Source organism: Barbus barbus (assembly GCF_936440315.1).
Source record: "Barbus barbus genome assembly, chromosome: 5".
NCBI lineage: Eukaryota > Metazoa > Chordata > Actinopteri > Cypriniformes > Cyprinidae > Barbus > Barbus barbus.
The window spans coordinates 40659621-40674990 of NC_136733.1; the positions used below are offsets into that span (position 1 = coordinate 40659621).

The 15370-nt window shown below is 35.8% G+C and overlaps 1 protein-coding gene across 1 annotated transcript in view; it reads left to right on the top strand.

Moving 5' to 3' along the window:
* The window catches only part of LOC306870144 (semaphorin-4C-like), a 77980-nt gene that overhangs the window by 34988 nt on the left and 27622 nt on the right, over positions 1-15370 (top strand). The window contains exon 2 of the mRNA XM_079417249.1: positions 8823-9021. Coding sequence (XP_079273375.1) covers positions 8919-9021 — 103 coding nt within the window. The 5' untranslated portion in view covers positions 8823-8918. The remainder of the gene's footprint in view (positions 1-8822; positions 9022-15370) is intronic.

Below are 15370 nucleotides of genomic sequence, written 5' to 3' on the forward strand. Positions count from 1 at the left end.
CGAGGTCAGTCTACTACTGGTAGCACCGTTCTGGCCAGAGAGTTTATGCTATGTGGTGGATCAGGATGCTATTACATAGACTTGAGTCCTCTGCTCTCCCCCTTCTCGGGGATCAAGACTCACTTCTCAGAAGTTGGCCTTTGGGACGCAGGCCCACCCACTTTAGCCACTCGTGGCCTTTTTTCTCTCGCCCTCATTTTGCTCCTGAGGGACACACACAGGGCAGGGACTTGGAAGCATCTTGCGTGGGCATCTCGTTCCCCTAGCGTTTTGACGCAGCTCGAGTTCCTGGAAGGGAACGTCTCAGGTTACGTATGTAACCCTGGTTCCCTAAAGGGAACGAGACGCTGCGTCTCGAGGCCATACTTCCGGCATCCCTGCAAGCGGTTTCTTCATTCCTAGAAGCAAACGCCGGTTCCACCGCACGTGCTTTTATGCTTCCCGGTCAATCATGTCATCCGCCCGTGACGTCTCGCCCTTCCATTGGACAGATTACACATGTGATTCAGAGCGCGGTCTTGCTGAAGGCGTTCCCCCAGCGTTTCGATGCAGCGTCTCGTTCCTTTCAGGGAACCTGGGTTACATCTGTAACCTGAGACATTTGTGCATATTTAAATATGTATAGAAATATTACAGCCCTGCACAATAACAGGAACTAATGCAAGTGTGTCCCTGTAAGATATTGTACACAAAATACAGAATTTTCCTTGCAGGCTCCCAGCCAGCTCTCCAAACATGCTACAGTTCTCTGCTTAAATGATTATGCGCTCCAGCAGTCATTGCTGAAATCATAAATGTAGAACATAACCGTAATCGTTATTGCATAATGTTAAAGCCAATCCTGTCGAGTAGCTATTTCCTTCGCTGATCACCGGTGTCTTTAAGGGACAGTATGCACACCCCTGAGGGACAGTATGCACACCATGTGGTTGCCCTTGTATTGTCTTAATTGCTATTGTTCTGTTGTATCCAACCTATGGATGCACGCACACACAAACACACACACACACACACACGTGAAAGCAGCTGGGTAATGAGTTGTCGTTAATGAAGCTGATTGAATTGGGAACACATGCAGCATTAAGGACAGGTCAGAGAGGGTATCCCAGTATCCTCTGCTCCGGAGGGCATGGAGCAAAGCACAGGAGGCATGGAAACACGTGAGTGTTTGCCAATGTCTGTCTCTCCCTCACATACACCCCAAACACACACTCACTCAACAGTTTGTGCTTAAACCTCATCATTAGAGAAACTGACAGAGCAAGGTCAGAGAGAGATGGACCGTATTCAAAGAGAGGTTTATAGAGAGATGATGAAAGAGAGAGAGAGATGGTGTTAAAGAGAGGAGAAAAGAGATGGTTTTATAGTATATGGGTGTTTCTTCCATTATAGGCACTTTTGTGATGGTAGACTTTTTTTTTAAAAAGCACACTCTTTTAAGCAAACTCTATTTAATTTGTCTACTAAGAATGGCTTACAGTGTATATACTGTACAGACATAAGGATTATGTCAAGTCATGTACAGATTACATTTGTGTTTATTAGTATTCTGCACTGAAAATAATAGTTATGTACATTTTGCTTTATTAGGGGAATAATGCTGCCACAGCTATGATGTTACTGTCGTAATTTGTGTTTTAAAAAAACATGTATATAAATCATTTTCACACAGTAATATTGAAATCATTTTTCATAAACTAAAAGTGTAAATTCATATTTTCGTGAAGTGTTTTTATAAATTAAGATTTAAGCACATCAGGGAAAATAAGCCTATCTATACATATATTAATATTAGTGCTGTCAAAGATTAATTGCAATTAATCACATCCAGTATAAATTTTGTTTACATAATATATGCGTGCTGTGCTGTATATTTATTATGTATATATAAATACACACACATACAGTGTATAATTTGAAAATATTTACATGTATATACATTTATATATTTATATTTTATATTATATATAAATATATTTAATATATAAATATAACATATTTTTCTTAAATATGTACATGCATGTTTGTATTTATATATACATAATATTCACAGTATATTATGTAAACAAAACTTTATTTTGGATGCGATTAATCATTTGACAGCACTAGTAAATACATTTGAAAATAATTGTTTTAGAGGTATAATTTAATAGCTTTCCAAGATTTTTTTATATGACTTTCATATAACAAAATAAAAAAAAAGTTACTTTTAATTAAAAAAATGCAGCATTAAAGTTGAAGTAACACCCATGAATGAAAACAAAAAAGATTATATATATATATAAAATTGTAGACACAAGTATAAAGTAAGAGAACACATGATGCTGAAGGGCATCTTCTTCTTTCACTCCTTCTTTCTGTTCTTCTCTTGGGTTGATAATTAAGCGGTTTAAACTGTAATTGAGCTGTAATTTTTCCAGATTCAAAGATGGCCTTGATCAAGGAGCTCTTGCTCTGTGGGCCGAGGGCCGTTGGGATCCCGGTGACAGGAAGGGATGGGAAGGGAACAGGAAGTGGGATGCGCCCGCAGCTTGTCAAACTCCATTTGATGATTAAGATTTCCTCTATGCTCATTCACTAATGAAACATCGCACGGCTTGTTGATGTCCGAGAACAGACACACACGCTCAATCACTCAACACACACAGGAGCTGTCAGCCTCCCACTCGTTCACACACTCCCACTTCTAACATCATCAGTCACACTTACAGCACACATGCAGTCCGACCCAAACAACATTCACACTTTATTCTACGAAAAAGCACACATAATGCATGCATGCCAGGCTGCAGGCGCCGTCTCGAAGGCATAAACAAAGAACAAACGGCATTAAACCTTCAGCCCAACACTTTCATCAGCACAAGACTGCAGACTTGAGACTCTTTCTGAAAGTCTGAGGGGGGAGTTCACTAAAGCGTCGCACCAGTTTTGTGTGCAACATTTCGGTGCAAAATGTCTTATTGATTTCACATATGCAGTACAATTTAAGCAGGTGAAATGCAGTTGCTCTGCCTTGTTATTTAAATGAAGTCGTTGTCATTCTTTTCAGTGCAAACACACCTCTCTTATATGTAAATTATAGGCTTATTATAGATTGTGCCTAATTCACAAAACTCTTTGCCTGGCGCAATTAACATTGTGCTGTTATCACCTGCAGAAAGCAGACTGTGAATGGAAGTATATTTTATAGTGGTGTTTGTTTCAAGGTGCCGTGCCACTCAGAATTGAATTTAGTGCCATTTGAGTTTGATATATGAATGTGTGTGTATGGGTATATACATACATCTAATTGTCATATGTAGTCAGTTAATTAGTTAGCTGATCACTTTGTATACAATATTCTCAAACGAAGGCTGTGTAAACCCTGTTGTCTACGCTTACATCTGCAGTATATAATGTACAGGCTATTGATGTTCCCTGTTTGTATAAATTGAGTTTAAGGAATGAGAATTAAAATAACTTAAATTTAAGTGAACCTATAATTTTAACTAAAATCTTAGTCATATATACAGTAAGACAACAAAGCACTTAAATTTTAGCCTTAAGATGTTGACTAAATTTAAGATCAATTTGCATTTAAATGCATGTTACTAAACTAAAAAAAACAACGGTGTACACTGTAGAAATGATGTTTCGAATATGTAAAATAAGCAAAGATTATTGGAGTATGTTTTACATGCATGTCTTTCTACTTCAACATTTCAACTGTTTACTGCTTACGTACGCTTCACCTGATATTTTCTCTACATCATTGCCTGTAGTTTTGGAAAATAATACAAGGGAAAATGTATAGAGTAAACATCTCTCAGTGCCGCTGAGGTGCTTCACGCCAGACTGAATGCGTCAAGCATAAACCAGTCTTAAGGGGCAGGACAGAGGCCTTGAGAGGCTTGCTGGCTCCTCTTACCACCTACTGCCCTGCTTCTGTGGCTATAAGAGATCCGGTCTGTGACTCTGGGGGATGAAAGCATGCTGCCGTGTTTTGACTGGTGCCATCTGATCTTATACTGAAATAAATAGATCATATGCTGAAGGCAGGTTTCCGTTCTGTTTATGCTGTGTACTTTTAGAGGCAGTCTGGGTGCTTTTCTGAGGATCTGTTGATAGTGTTGAGCAGCTGGTGTTGAGTGGTCAGTTTCTGGAAGAGTTGGTGTAAAGATAGTGGCAGGATGTTGGGAAATCACCGGCCAGTGACATGCAAAGGCCTTTGTTTAACTTGCATTGAAGGAGAGTCGATGGGGGAACGAGGGATGGAAGGAAGCTCTTGACACTGGAAAGATGTGTTTATGTTGAGGGGTGGAGTTGTTTCGTTCACAGCCCACCTTCATCTCACGGCTGTGCTGTTGCCTTGACCTCTGCTGTCTCTCGGGGGTCAGGAGGTCAGAGTTCAAAGGGTCTTATTTTAGTTTAGATGATGAACATGGGGATTGGCTGTTAGTTCTGGAGAAGAGCTTATTATTGACAGGAAGACAAGAGCAGATTGGAAGGAGATGGGAAACGCTTTAGACTCACAAAGCTGGTCATCACTCAACCTGTGGCCTTTTTCCGGGCAGGAATGAAAAACGACGGAAGAAAAGCAGTTTGTTTTCTTTAGGGAGGAGTTCATTTCAAAACATACTCTTTGAGCATGCATTCATCTTCACATGGTTCACTTCCTTTGAACAAAGTACACTATTTATTGCTATTTATAAACTTTATAATATTTTAAATAATACATTTTTGGTAACACTTTACAATAAGGCGTCATTTGTTAACATTGGTTAACTAAGATGAACAAACAATGAACAATGCATTTATTACACTATTTATTAATCTTTGTTAATGTTAGTTAATGAAAATACAGTTGTTCATTGCTTATTCATGTTAGTTCACAATTTGTGATTTTCATAATGCATTAGTAAATGTTGAAATGAACATTAAGATTAATAAATGCTGTAGAAGTATTGTTCATTATTAGTTCATGTTTACTAATGTTGTTAACTAATTAACCTTATTGTAAAGCGTTACCACATTTTTCTAATTTGCTAATTGAATTGTCCCTTTTGATATCGTTTAAGCATTACTTAATGCTGTAAGTTATAAAGTGTAGAAAATGTAGTCTTATATATGGTATATAATATAGCTTTTTACATTTATGAAATGGTCCACCAACAGCAATGTTCCTTCGCACATGACAAGTGAGATTTACTCTCTGTTCTTGGGGGTTGAAATGGTAGTTTTCCGGAGATTTAGCACAAGGTCTGCTTTGCTCCGCTGCTGTTGGAGCTCTACCCATAATCCCTCTGCAGGTCAAACATGATCATATGAGCCTTTAGTGTAACAGTCAGATATCTGTTAGTGAGCAGCATCACAGGGCTTATTATGTGGCTGAAGAATAATATTTATTACTATTAATTATTACCATTATTCTAAAATAAATATGTCTATTTAATATTTTAAAAAATGGTTAATAATTATATGTGTGTGTATAGATATGCATCTCATATGCTCATAAAGGTTGTATTTATTTGGTCAAATATACAGAAAAAACAGTAATATTGTGAAATATTATTGCAATTTCTAATATTGGCTTCTTATTTCAATATACTTTAAAATATAATTTATTTCTGTGATCTGCAGCTGTATTTTCAGCATCATTACTCCAGTCTTGTGTCACATGATCTTCAGAAATCATAATAATATACTGATTTATAATGAGTGTGGAAACTGTTGTGCTGCTTAATTTTATTTTTTTATTTTTTTTGGAATTTGATACTTTTTTCTTTGATTCTTTGATGAATAAAAAGTTTAAAAGAACAGCATTTATTCAAAATAGAAATCTTTTCTATCAATATAAGTCTTTACTATTACTTCTCATCCATTTAACACATCCTTGCTGAATAAAAGTATTAATTTCTTTAAAAGAAAAAAAAATTTACTGGCCCCAAACTTTTGAATAGTAGTGTATATTGTAACACTTTTTTTTTTTTTTTTAATAAACTGTTATTTTTTAACTTTTTATTCATTAAAGAATCCTGAAAAAAAACATCACGGGTTCCAAAAAAATAAATAAATAAAAAATAAGCAGCAAAAACTGTTTCCAACATTGATTATAAATCAGAATATCAGAATGATTTCTGAAGGATCATGTGACGCTGAAAACTGGACTAATGATGCTGGAAATACAGCTTTGCTTCACAGGAATAAATTATAATTTAAAGTATATTAAAATAGAAAACTGTTATTTGAAATTGCAATAGAATCAAATAAATACAGCCTTGATTAGCATAAGAGACTCCATAAAAAAACATTAAAAATCTTACTGATCCCAAACTTTTGAACAGCAGTAAAAGAGAGCATATATTTAGCTTGGAAGTGCCGTGCAAGAAAAAGTGCGGAGAACACAACCACCTGTTTTTATAAAGTCGAGCAGACAGCACATGTCACAACAGTCTGACGCGCTCCAGTCCCTCCCCACAGCACAGATATAAGCAACGGTGCATCGATCCAATAAAAACTGCCATGCAAGTGGAGATGTGAGTCAGCGAATTGCTATATTGCAAGCCCTCTATTATGGACAACTCATTTGGAGCAAATCACCACCATCTCTGACTTCTCTTATCTGTCTCTGGCTCTCTCTTTCATGCTAATGAAAAAAGAAAAACAGAAATCAATGGTTGTGAGATTGGTCCGCATCTCAATCCAGCTCCTCCACGCTTGCTTATCATTGAGAACTTTTAAATTCACACAACCTTTTCAGACTGAATGATAAAACACGGGGCAGGCAGAAAGAGGGCTTTACATTGTTATCTGTGCCGCTAAACACTATTTGACATTTGACGCACATTTAAAAGTCAATGGGTTTGCTCTCAAATCAGCAAATATTATCAAGGCCCTAATTTCCCTTTTTAATGGAGAGGAACAGGTGCGAGTTGATGATTAGAGCAAACGTGTGAAAACTGCATTTACTGAACAGACTGGACCGTTCACCCCCCCCCCCCCCCCCCCCCCCGCTCTTTCCCTTGAAACCTTGCATCATGCATCAGACTCCAATTATAATTACAAACGCATCTCTCATTTGTCCGTGCCTTGTCCTCCGCGTATGACATGTTCTTCATAAACGATGGCGAGTTGTATCGATGCTGTCAAGCTCTGACAAGCATCCGCAATTTGGCTTTTGGTCTGCCAACACTATAAAACATTTTCCAGTTTATCAAACCTTTTGATGCTCAAAGACTAAAAAATGCTATTTTCTTCAAATCACATTTATAAAAACTCTTGCCAGACCAACAATTACCCTAAATGTTGTCCCAACTAGTCAAACACAGTTTGAGGATTTGTGAGTTCCCAGCATGCATTGCAGCATGAATAAATTACTGATATAGGATTATTGATGTTTTGCTGTTTGCTGACTTCATTTAAACTTTTTTGTTGTTGTTTTGTCATTATTGTTATGTATTTGTTGTACTGTGATGTAAAGAGCTCAGCTTTTTAACATTTGTTGAGGTTTGTGTGTCTAGTTTTGAGGCCTAGAGTATATTCTTATATCTGTTTCCTGGATATCTTAGTCTTAAATTGTTTTACAAACAAAGACAATGTTGTTTACATATTAAGTTGTCCATTAAGGATTGTACGGAAGAGGATTAGGCAAGCAATATAGAAAAAAATAAAAACATATCAAGATTAAAATCATTATAATACGAGATTAAACTCGTTACATTTTAAGAAAAATGCCTAAATAAAATGTTGAGATTAAACTCATTAAATTTAGAGAATAAAGGCATTATGTTTCGAGATTAAACTCGTTAAATTTCAAGAAAAAAGGTCTAGAAAAAATGTTGAGAATAAAGTCATTAAATTTTGAGAAAAAAGAAAATACAAAGTAAAAAGTCAAAATAGCTATATACACTACAAAACTGGCACCATTGTAAATAAGTTACATGTTTTAAAAAATGCCTTGTATTGGAACTGTTTTAAAAATGATTAAAAGACTTTCCAGCATCAGAACAAGTGCCAGTGTTATCCTCCTGCTCACGGTGCTGTCATTTTGTGGGGAAAACATGGAAATAATTTGTCATTTTATCTCACAAAGATATGCTTTCTTCTGTTTTCCACACACATTTTTATGACAATGGATATAGTACTGTTTTTCTGGATTATAAATTGCGTTTTTTCATCTGAAATGTGCTGCGATTTCCAAGGCGACTTATATAAAGCAATCAAGGTCAAGTGCAAAGCGCACACATTATGATTGGTGATGAATGAGAAAAGGCAAGTGAGTTTGTTTTGAGTTTGTATTGTGCATTTACCAGCAAACACGCCGCTAGTTTCAGTTTCGCTTTGGGCGATTATAATATATGTTTATGGTGAATGCCACTATAATTTGTGTTTGTTTTTTACTTATGTTTTCGTTCTTTGTTTCTATTCTGGACACTGCTAGATTTACAGGCTTGTTTGTGGAGTGTAGAGAATATAAAACCATGTTTCTAATGTTTGTAAACGTTTCGTTTATTTTACATTATTTCTGAATGAAATGATCAAATGTGTCTTACATTAATTGATTTGCACACTGATGCAACTTATCTCTGTGTCATAAAGTGCTCATAAAAATAGGTAGAGATGGTACAAGAATAGAGCTGCCATGTAGGTACAAGTATACATAGTACAGTAGTAAGTGAGTGTCAATTTAGAAAAACAATTAAAATAAATCAAAGCTTCATATTATGCGGCCCCTCACTTAATGTGGAAAACTTGATTTTTGCCCACCGCTGCTTTAGGGACTTTGGAGAGTGTCTCCTAATCTCTTTTGTTTCTGTTTGTTTTTTTATTATCTCCCCTGACAGGAGCCGCTGTGTGCATCTGGAGCCTCGTTATCCAATCAGAACCCTCGCTTCTCGTCCAATCAGAATCTGCGTTATAAAAGGAGTGTGAGCAGAGAAATGGGGTGTGCGAAAGTTTTTCTCGTGATGTTCGTGATCGGCTTTGAAAAGGGGATTTGCGTCAACTGGAACCCCGTCCCACGCAAGACTGTTAAATATAATGGTGAGTATCTAGTGACCAAACAAAACAGTTTGTATGGTACTCCTCCTATCTTTATCCGTCTATCTCTTTCTTCTTTTCTTTAGTCGACCCCTCCCTTCATTCTCCATGCAGATTTCAGATAAGAGATGTGATTTCTGCTTTGAATTTACTGAGATATCACATTACTGTGTGGTTTTATAGGTCTTTATGGTAAAGAGCTTTCATCCCTAATCATTTGCACTCGCTCCATTTGTGTCCGTTCTTCCTTTCTCACGATGTTTTCACTCTTTACTTCTCTAATGCTTTCTCTGAGGGGAATTCACTAAGAACAAGTTGTGCAACAGTGCTGTTACTCTTCATCAGTATTTGTGTCTTTCCCAAGAAGCATCCATAAAAATGCATTTACTTGAGAAGCAAAATTGCTTAATATTATAAGACTTGATTTCAGATAACATCATTTGAATTGTGTGTACTTTCCTTTCCTCACTGGAAAAGTATTTTTTTATTATTTTTAGCATGCATTTAACAACATTTAGTGAGGTTTATACTTAAAATAGGAGAAAAGCAATTTGACAGTTGGGTAAGAAACTTGTGGACTTGCAGTAAAACGCTCTGAAAGCTTATTTTCACAATTCTCACGTAAATACTGTACGTCCTGATTTAAGCATTTGCAAATGTTCTTATACAAAAATATGGTTTAAGATACTGATTCTTGTGGTGTATTTGCACTATAGTCACATTCTCAAAATTAACATTGATTGCAATTTGTACTCCAGTTGCAGGCCAGTTCAGAATAAAAGGTTGTTAAGAATGCAGCAGACTACCGTGATCTGGCATACTCTGCTGAGATTGTAAAACATCACTTCACTACTGTAGTCCAGATATCTGAATCGGCTCTTTAAGATGCAGAAAGAGCTCTAGTCTACACCACATGTCTGGATGCATGCCCTGTTATAACACTCTTCTCCGTCATTTGATGAATTACTTCTATAAAGATCAATAGAAAATGTACACAAACGTCTTTTTTTAAATGAAACTCAATTTAACGTAATATCTCAAAGTTAATTGTACCAGGTAAATAGTATTGACTATTTACTATTTATTGACTATTTAAATAAGCATAATTCACACTGGGGTGTGTAAGATTGTGTAATGTTTTTGAAGTGTCTTGCATTAATTTGATCAAAAATATACAACAATAAAAACAGTAATATCATGAATTTATTTAAATGAACGGTTTTCTATTTAAATGTGTTTTACAATTTAATTTATTCTTGTGATTTTAAGGATTTTTTAGGACTTTTTAATGAATAAAAGTTCAGAACAACTTGTTGTAGCATTATAAATGTCTTTACTGTCACTTTTGATCAATTTAATGTGTGCTTGCTGAATAAAAGTATTCATTTATTTCAAATAAAGGACATTACTGACCCTAAACTTTTGAACAGTAGTTTATATTTAAAGGAGATGCATAACATGAATTGCATGGCTTACAGTTTTTTTCAACTGCTTACACACATTTTCAAAACTTTGCCTCTTAATTTCAAAACTTTACACACAAATCCAAGAATTGCACACAACATGCAAAATGCCTCACATCTCTTGCAAAACGAAGCAATGCATTCAAAATATCACAAACACATCTCAAAAGCAAACATTAGCCATAATATTAATTCCTGTTAGATTTGTGTGTTACATAATTGTGTGTTGTGTTTTGCAAAAAGTGTTTTATGAAATTGAAAACTGAGTCAAAGGCTGAAAATTGGTGTCTGGTTTTGCAGATTTGGTGTGTGCTTCTGCTGTTTGAGTGTCAGCTTTCAGAAATTGTGTGACAAGTAAAGATTTTGTGTGTAAGCAGTTGAAAAAAACTGTAAATTAAAGCTTAACGACTAGATTACTGGTGGTTAATGATAAACTGCATGCAAAAGTGGCACAACTATTTAGTAAATTTGCCACTAAGTCTTTTCCTGTTTTAATCCAAATCACAGCTGATAATCAAACAAACAACTACAATAAACATCAAGCAGTAGGCATGATTTTATATGTACACACATGAACTGATAGCATCTCCTTTTAAGCCCTCAGTAGGGAGCACAGCGGCTGGGAACACAGCCTTAAATGGACAGGAAATGGCTTTAGAGAGAGAGAGAGAGAGAAAGACGTCAAAGAAAGTCCAGAAAGAACAGAAAAGTACACAGTGTGTGTTTAACTACTGTTTCAGGTCATGTGTGACTACGTTTGGGCCCTAAACCACGAAAGCAGTAGGCCTGAGCGGCACACATACGCTTTTCAGGGAGGATGAAAGACTGAAAAGCAGGCAAAGCATCAGAGTGCAGTTTAAAGTTTATGTGTGTGAGCGTGCAGAGTGCTTAGACTGGCAGTCTGAGGGATTTAGAGTGTGTGTGTGTGTGTGTGTGTGTGTGTGTGTGTGGTTGGAGGTGGAGAGCTGGATCGCAGCAGAGATAATATTTACCCACTACTTTCCACACCCACAGCCCTTTAAGTCCCCTCCTCCACAATTATCTCCATCTTAAAGTCACCGGGGATTCACAAGTAAACGCGTGTCTTTCTTACAACTAAATGTCTTTCATTCCCATTTCTCCCCCTCTGTTCATTATCAAAGTGCTGTGACTTATATTGGCAGACGTTAAACTGTTGTCTTCACCCTGAAAATCAGCTCTGAGTTGAAAGGGGAGTCACAGGCCCCACCCGTAGCTTTCCACAGCAGAGCAATCGAGAAAGAGAACCAGAGCAGGTCAAACTGAACATTAAAGACTTGAGGAAACTCCTGCAGACTTAGTATGCTATGAGTGCACAAACTAAATCTATTCAAAATCACTTTCAGTAATCGAAATATGGGGGGAGGAAAATAAAATGGAAATATTGTATGATAAACTTAACTTAAAAAACTTAAATTATAATTATCTGAACATACAACATGAACGAGCTAAAAGTGAAATAATAATTAATTAAATCTAAACCAGAAAAAACTAAAACAAATGAAAAAAAACATAACAAAATTGAAAATAAATGAAAATGTAAACTGAAATATAAAGAGCAGGTCAAACAGAAAATTAAAGAATTTCACTGCAAGCCAAAGGAAACTCGCTCTAACTTGAGGAATTGTATCAATGCACTATTAAAAATTGCTTTTAGCTGAAATAAAATATAAATATTAGATGAAAAAATTCAACTTTAAAAAAAAATAAAAAATAGTGACTTGTCAACTAACTGAAATAAGTTTAATTTGATATACTAAAATTACTAAAACTGAAATTAAATTGAAAGGTTATATATATATATAGTTAAAGATAAATTTTAATAAAGGCTTAAAAAATTACACTTAAATGTACAAAAGTTACAAAATGTAAAATGTTACAAAAGATTTCTATTTCAGATAAATGCTGTTCTTTTGAACTTTCTATTCATCAAAGAAACCTGAAAAAATAGACTGTTTTCAACATAATAATAATAATAGTAATAGTTTTTTGAGCAGCAAATAAGTTTAACATGGCATAGTAACATTACTATAACAAAAATAAAATGAAAAATAAATAAAACAAAATAAAAAGAAATGGGATTATTAAGCATGGAACAAAATTACCAAAACTTTTAACTCAAACTAAAATGAAAAATAAAAATATAAAGTGCAGATCAAACAGCAAATTAAAGCTGAAATTGATCAGAGGCCAAATGAAAGTTCAGCTGACTTAGAGGGTTTGTGCATTTATATGTGAATAAGTCCAATGCGCTGAGGATGGCAAAGCTACAGAGAGAGAGAGAAAGGGACTGCCTGCCTAGCACATCTCTCTACCCTCCAATTACTATAATGACGGCCTCCGCTGAAAAGGACAGGCCCACTGCGTGTGTATGTGTGCGTGTTTATATCCGTCTATCTGTGCCCGACTCCTCCTCTCACACAGATATACAGGACGTCTGTGATTTATCCTCTCTAACAGACTCTTACGTCTCATTGTCTGTAAAAGTGTGTTTCTTTTTTCATTCAATAAATCTGTTTCCTGTACCCTTTGTGGACCTGTTCGCTCCAGAAGGAGGCTGTTTGTTAAAGGGGGCAGAAAAAAGAAAGTCTATTTTTTGTGTGCTCTCCACTTTCACGAAAAGGTCAAACTCGGTACAAGCTGTGAGTTCAATTCTCGACTGCAGTCTCTACCCTCCAAACACTCCCCCCCCCCCCCCCCCCCCCCGGTCTGTCAAATGCCGGCCTATTTCCAACAACCTTTCACACATCTCTCCCTTTTACTGTCATCCTGTCTCTTCTGCTCTCTTTCATTTTCTTTCAATCTTGCATTTTTTTCCCTCCACATTTCCAGCTTGCTCTTTTCCTCTCATACAGTTTCTGTCATTTTCTCAGCACCCACACCTTCTCACTCTCTCTTCATTCCCTCATTCGTTCTTGTTGGGCCCCGAGGACAGTTTCATTGCTCTGACGTTGCTGTTTCATAGCTCGGGAGACCTCAAGTCAACGTGAAATCAAAATTGACCATATTGACTTTCCTAGTGCATGTTTTTGGTCTTATTGCATGCATTTTTTTCAGTAAACATTAAAATGTCGGTTATTGTGTCCAGCCTAAGGCACACCTGTGCAATAATCATGCTGTCTAATCAGCATCTTGATATGCCACACCTGTGAGGTGGATGGATTATCTCGGCAAAGGAGAAGTGCTCACTAACACAGATTTAGACAGATTTGTGAACAATATTTGAGAGAAATAGGCCTTTTGTGTACATAGAAGAAGTCTTAGATCTTTGAGTTCAGCTCATGAAAAATGTGGCAAAAACAAAAGTGTTGCGTTTATCATTTTGTTCAGTGTATATAGCATATTTTTACCTTTACAAAAACTAACCATGGTTTTATTGTAGTAAAAGTGTGGTGACCATGTTTTTTTGGCATTTTGATTACCATTATGGTAATGGTTTTATTATAAATACTATATGGTTAAACTATGGTTTAACTATAGTACCCATGTCTTTTGGTTTTATTTGTAGTAAAGCCATGGTAAATTTTCATAAGTGTATGATTAATAATTTGAATTACCTTTTATTTATATATTTTCAAATTTAATTTAGTTTTAATAAATGTGTGTTTTTACCATTTTTATTCATTATTATTAGCTTTAATTTTTATTTCAGTTTTCGCTTTGGTAATCAACTTTCAGGCAACTTATTTATTTCAGTTAGTTGCCAATACGATATTTTAGTTTTTCAAGTTTCTTTAAGTTTTCATCTAATATTTATGTGATTTAAAAGCCAATTAAAGTCATTATCAAAAGCATTTTTATATATATATTTTTAGTTTTAGTTAACAAACTGGCAAACGTCTAAACCGTCTTGGACCAGCAACAAACCAGGTAGAAGCTAGTCTTAATGTAGGGTTACAGTGGTTTCTGAAACATGTAGCTGGTGCCATTAACTAATGACCTGCTATTTTCCAAAACCCAGCAACTAGCACAAGATTTTATAGAGAATACTCAGAAGAAAACAGACTTATGTGGCGCTGTGAGTCATTTCTCTTAGCTGTTTAGCTAACTCCCACCATTTTGTTAAATTCAACCACATGTCCTCCTCTCAAAGGCCCTCTAACACATGTTGGCAAGCCAGATGTCAGCAATCATGAACCCGCACAATGAGTCACATGCAGAGAGCGCTCCTGATTGGCCAGTTTGGGGCTAGGCGTGGGCCGCTCCCCTGACTCTTTCCTGCTGTTCACACAGTCAGCGAGACAGGTAGGGCACGTATTCCAGTGACATCTGTCATGAGCTTGAGACGTCTGTCAGTTTATGTGTGGTTTTCCACAGCACCTTTAAGCACCTCTGTTTGCTAACTAGAGAAAGAGTTGAGTGTGATTTTTCTCTGCAACAAATGATTATTTTGATAATCGATTAATCTAACGATTATGTGAATGATTAATCAGCTAATCAGAAGCACTTTTATATTATGGGATTTGAGTCTGATTTAGGAGAGACGTAATATATGTTTTATTTTTTAAGATGTTGTGTTTGTTATTGTCTTTGTTTGGTTTTCTTGAATGCATTGTACAGCACTTTGACCTGCTCTTGAGGCAGTAGAAATGTGCTATAAGAAAATAAACTAATAAGGATTAATCAGTAGGTTGATTATTCAGCTTTGGCATTTAGTTAAAGCATTGAGTTATACGTATTCTAGTAAATACATAAAGGTAATCGTGAAATATTGAAAAATCATATTATGTAATTAAAATCGTTATATACAAAAAAAAATATTTGGCACACAAAATGAGATGACAGAAAAAGAAATTCTCATTTACCAGTTAATTAGCTATATGGAAGAGTGTGTGAATGACACATTATTCTGCCTAACATCTCCTTTTTTA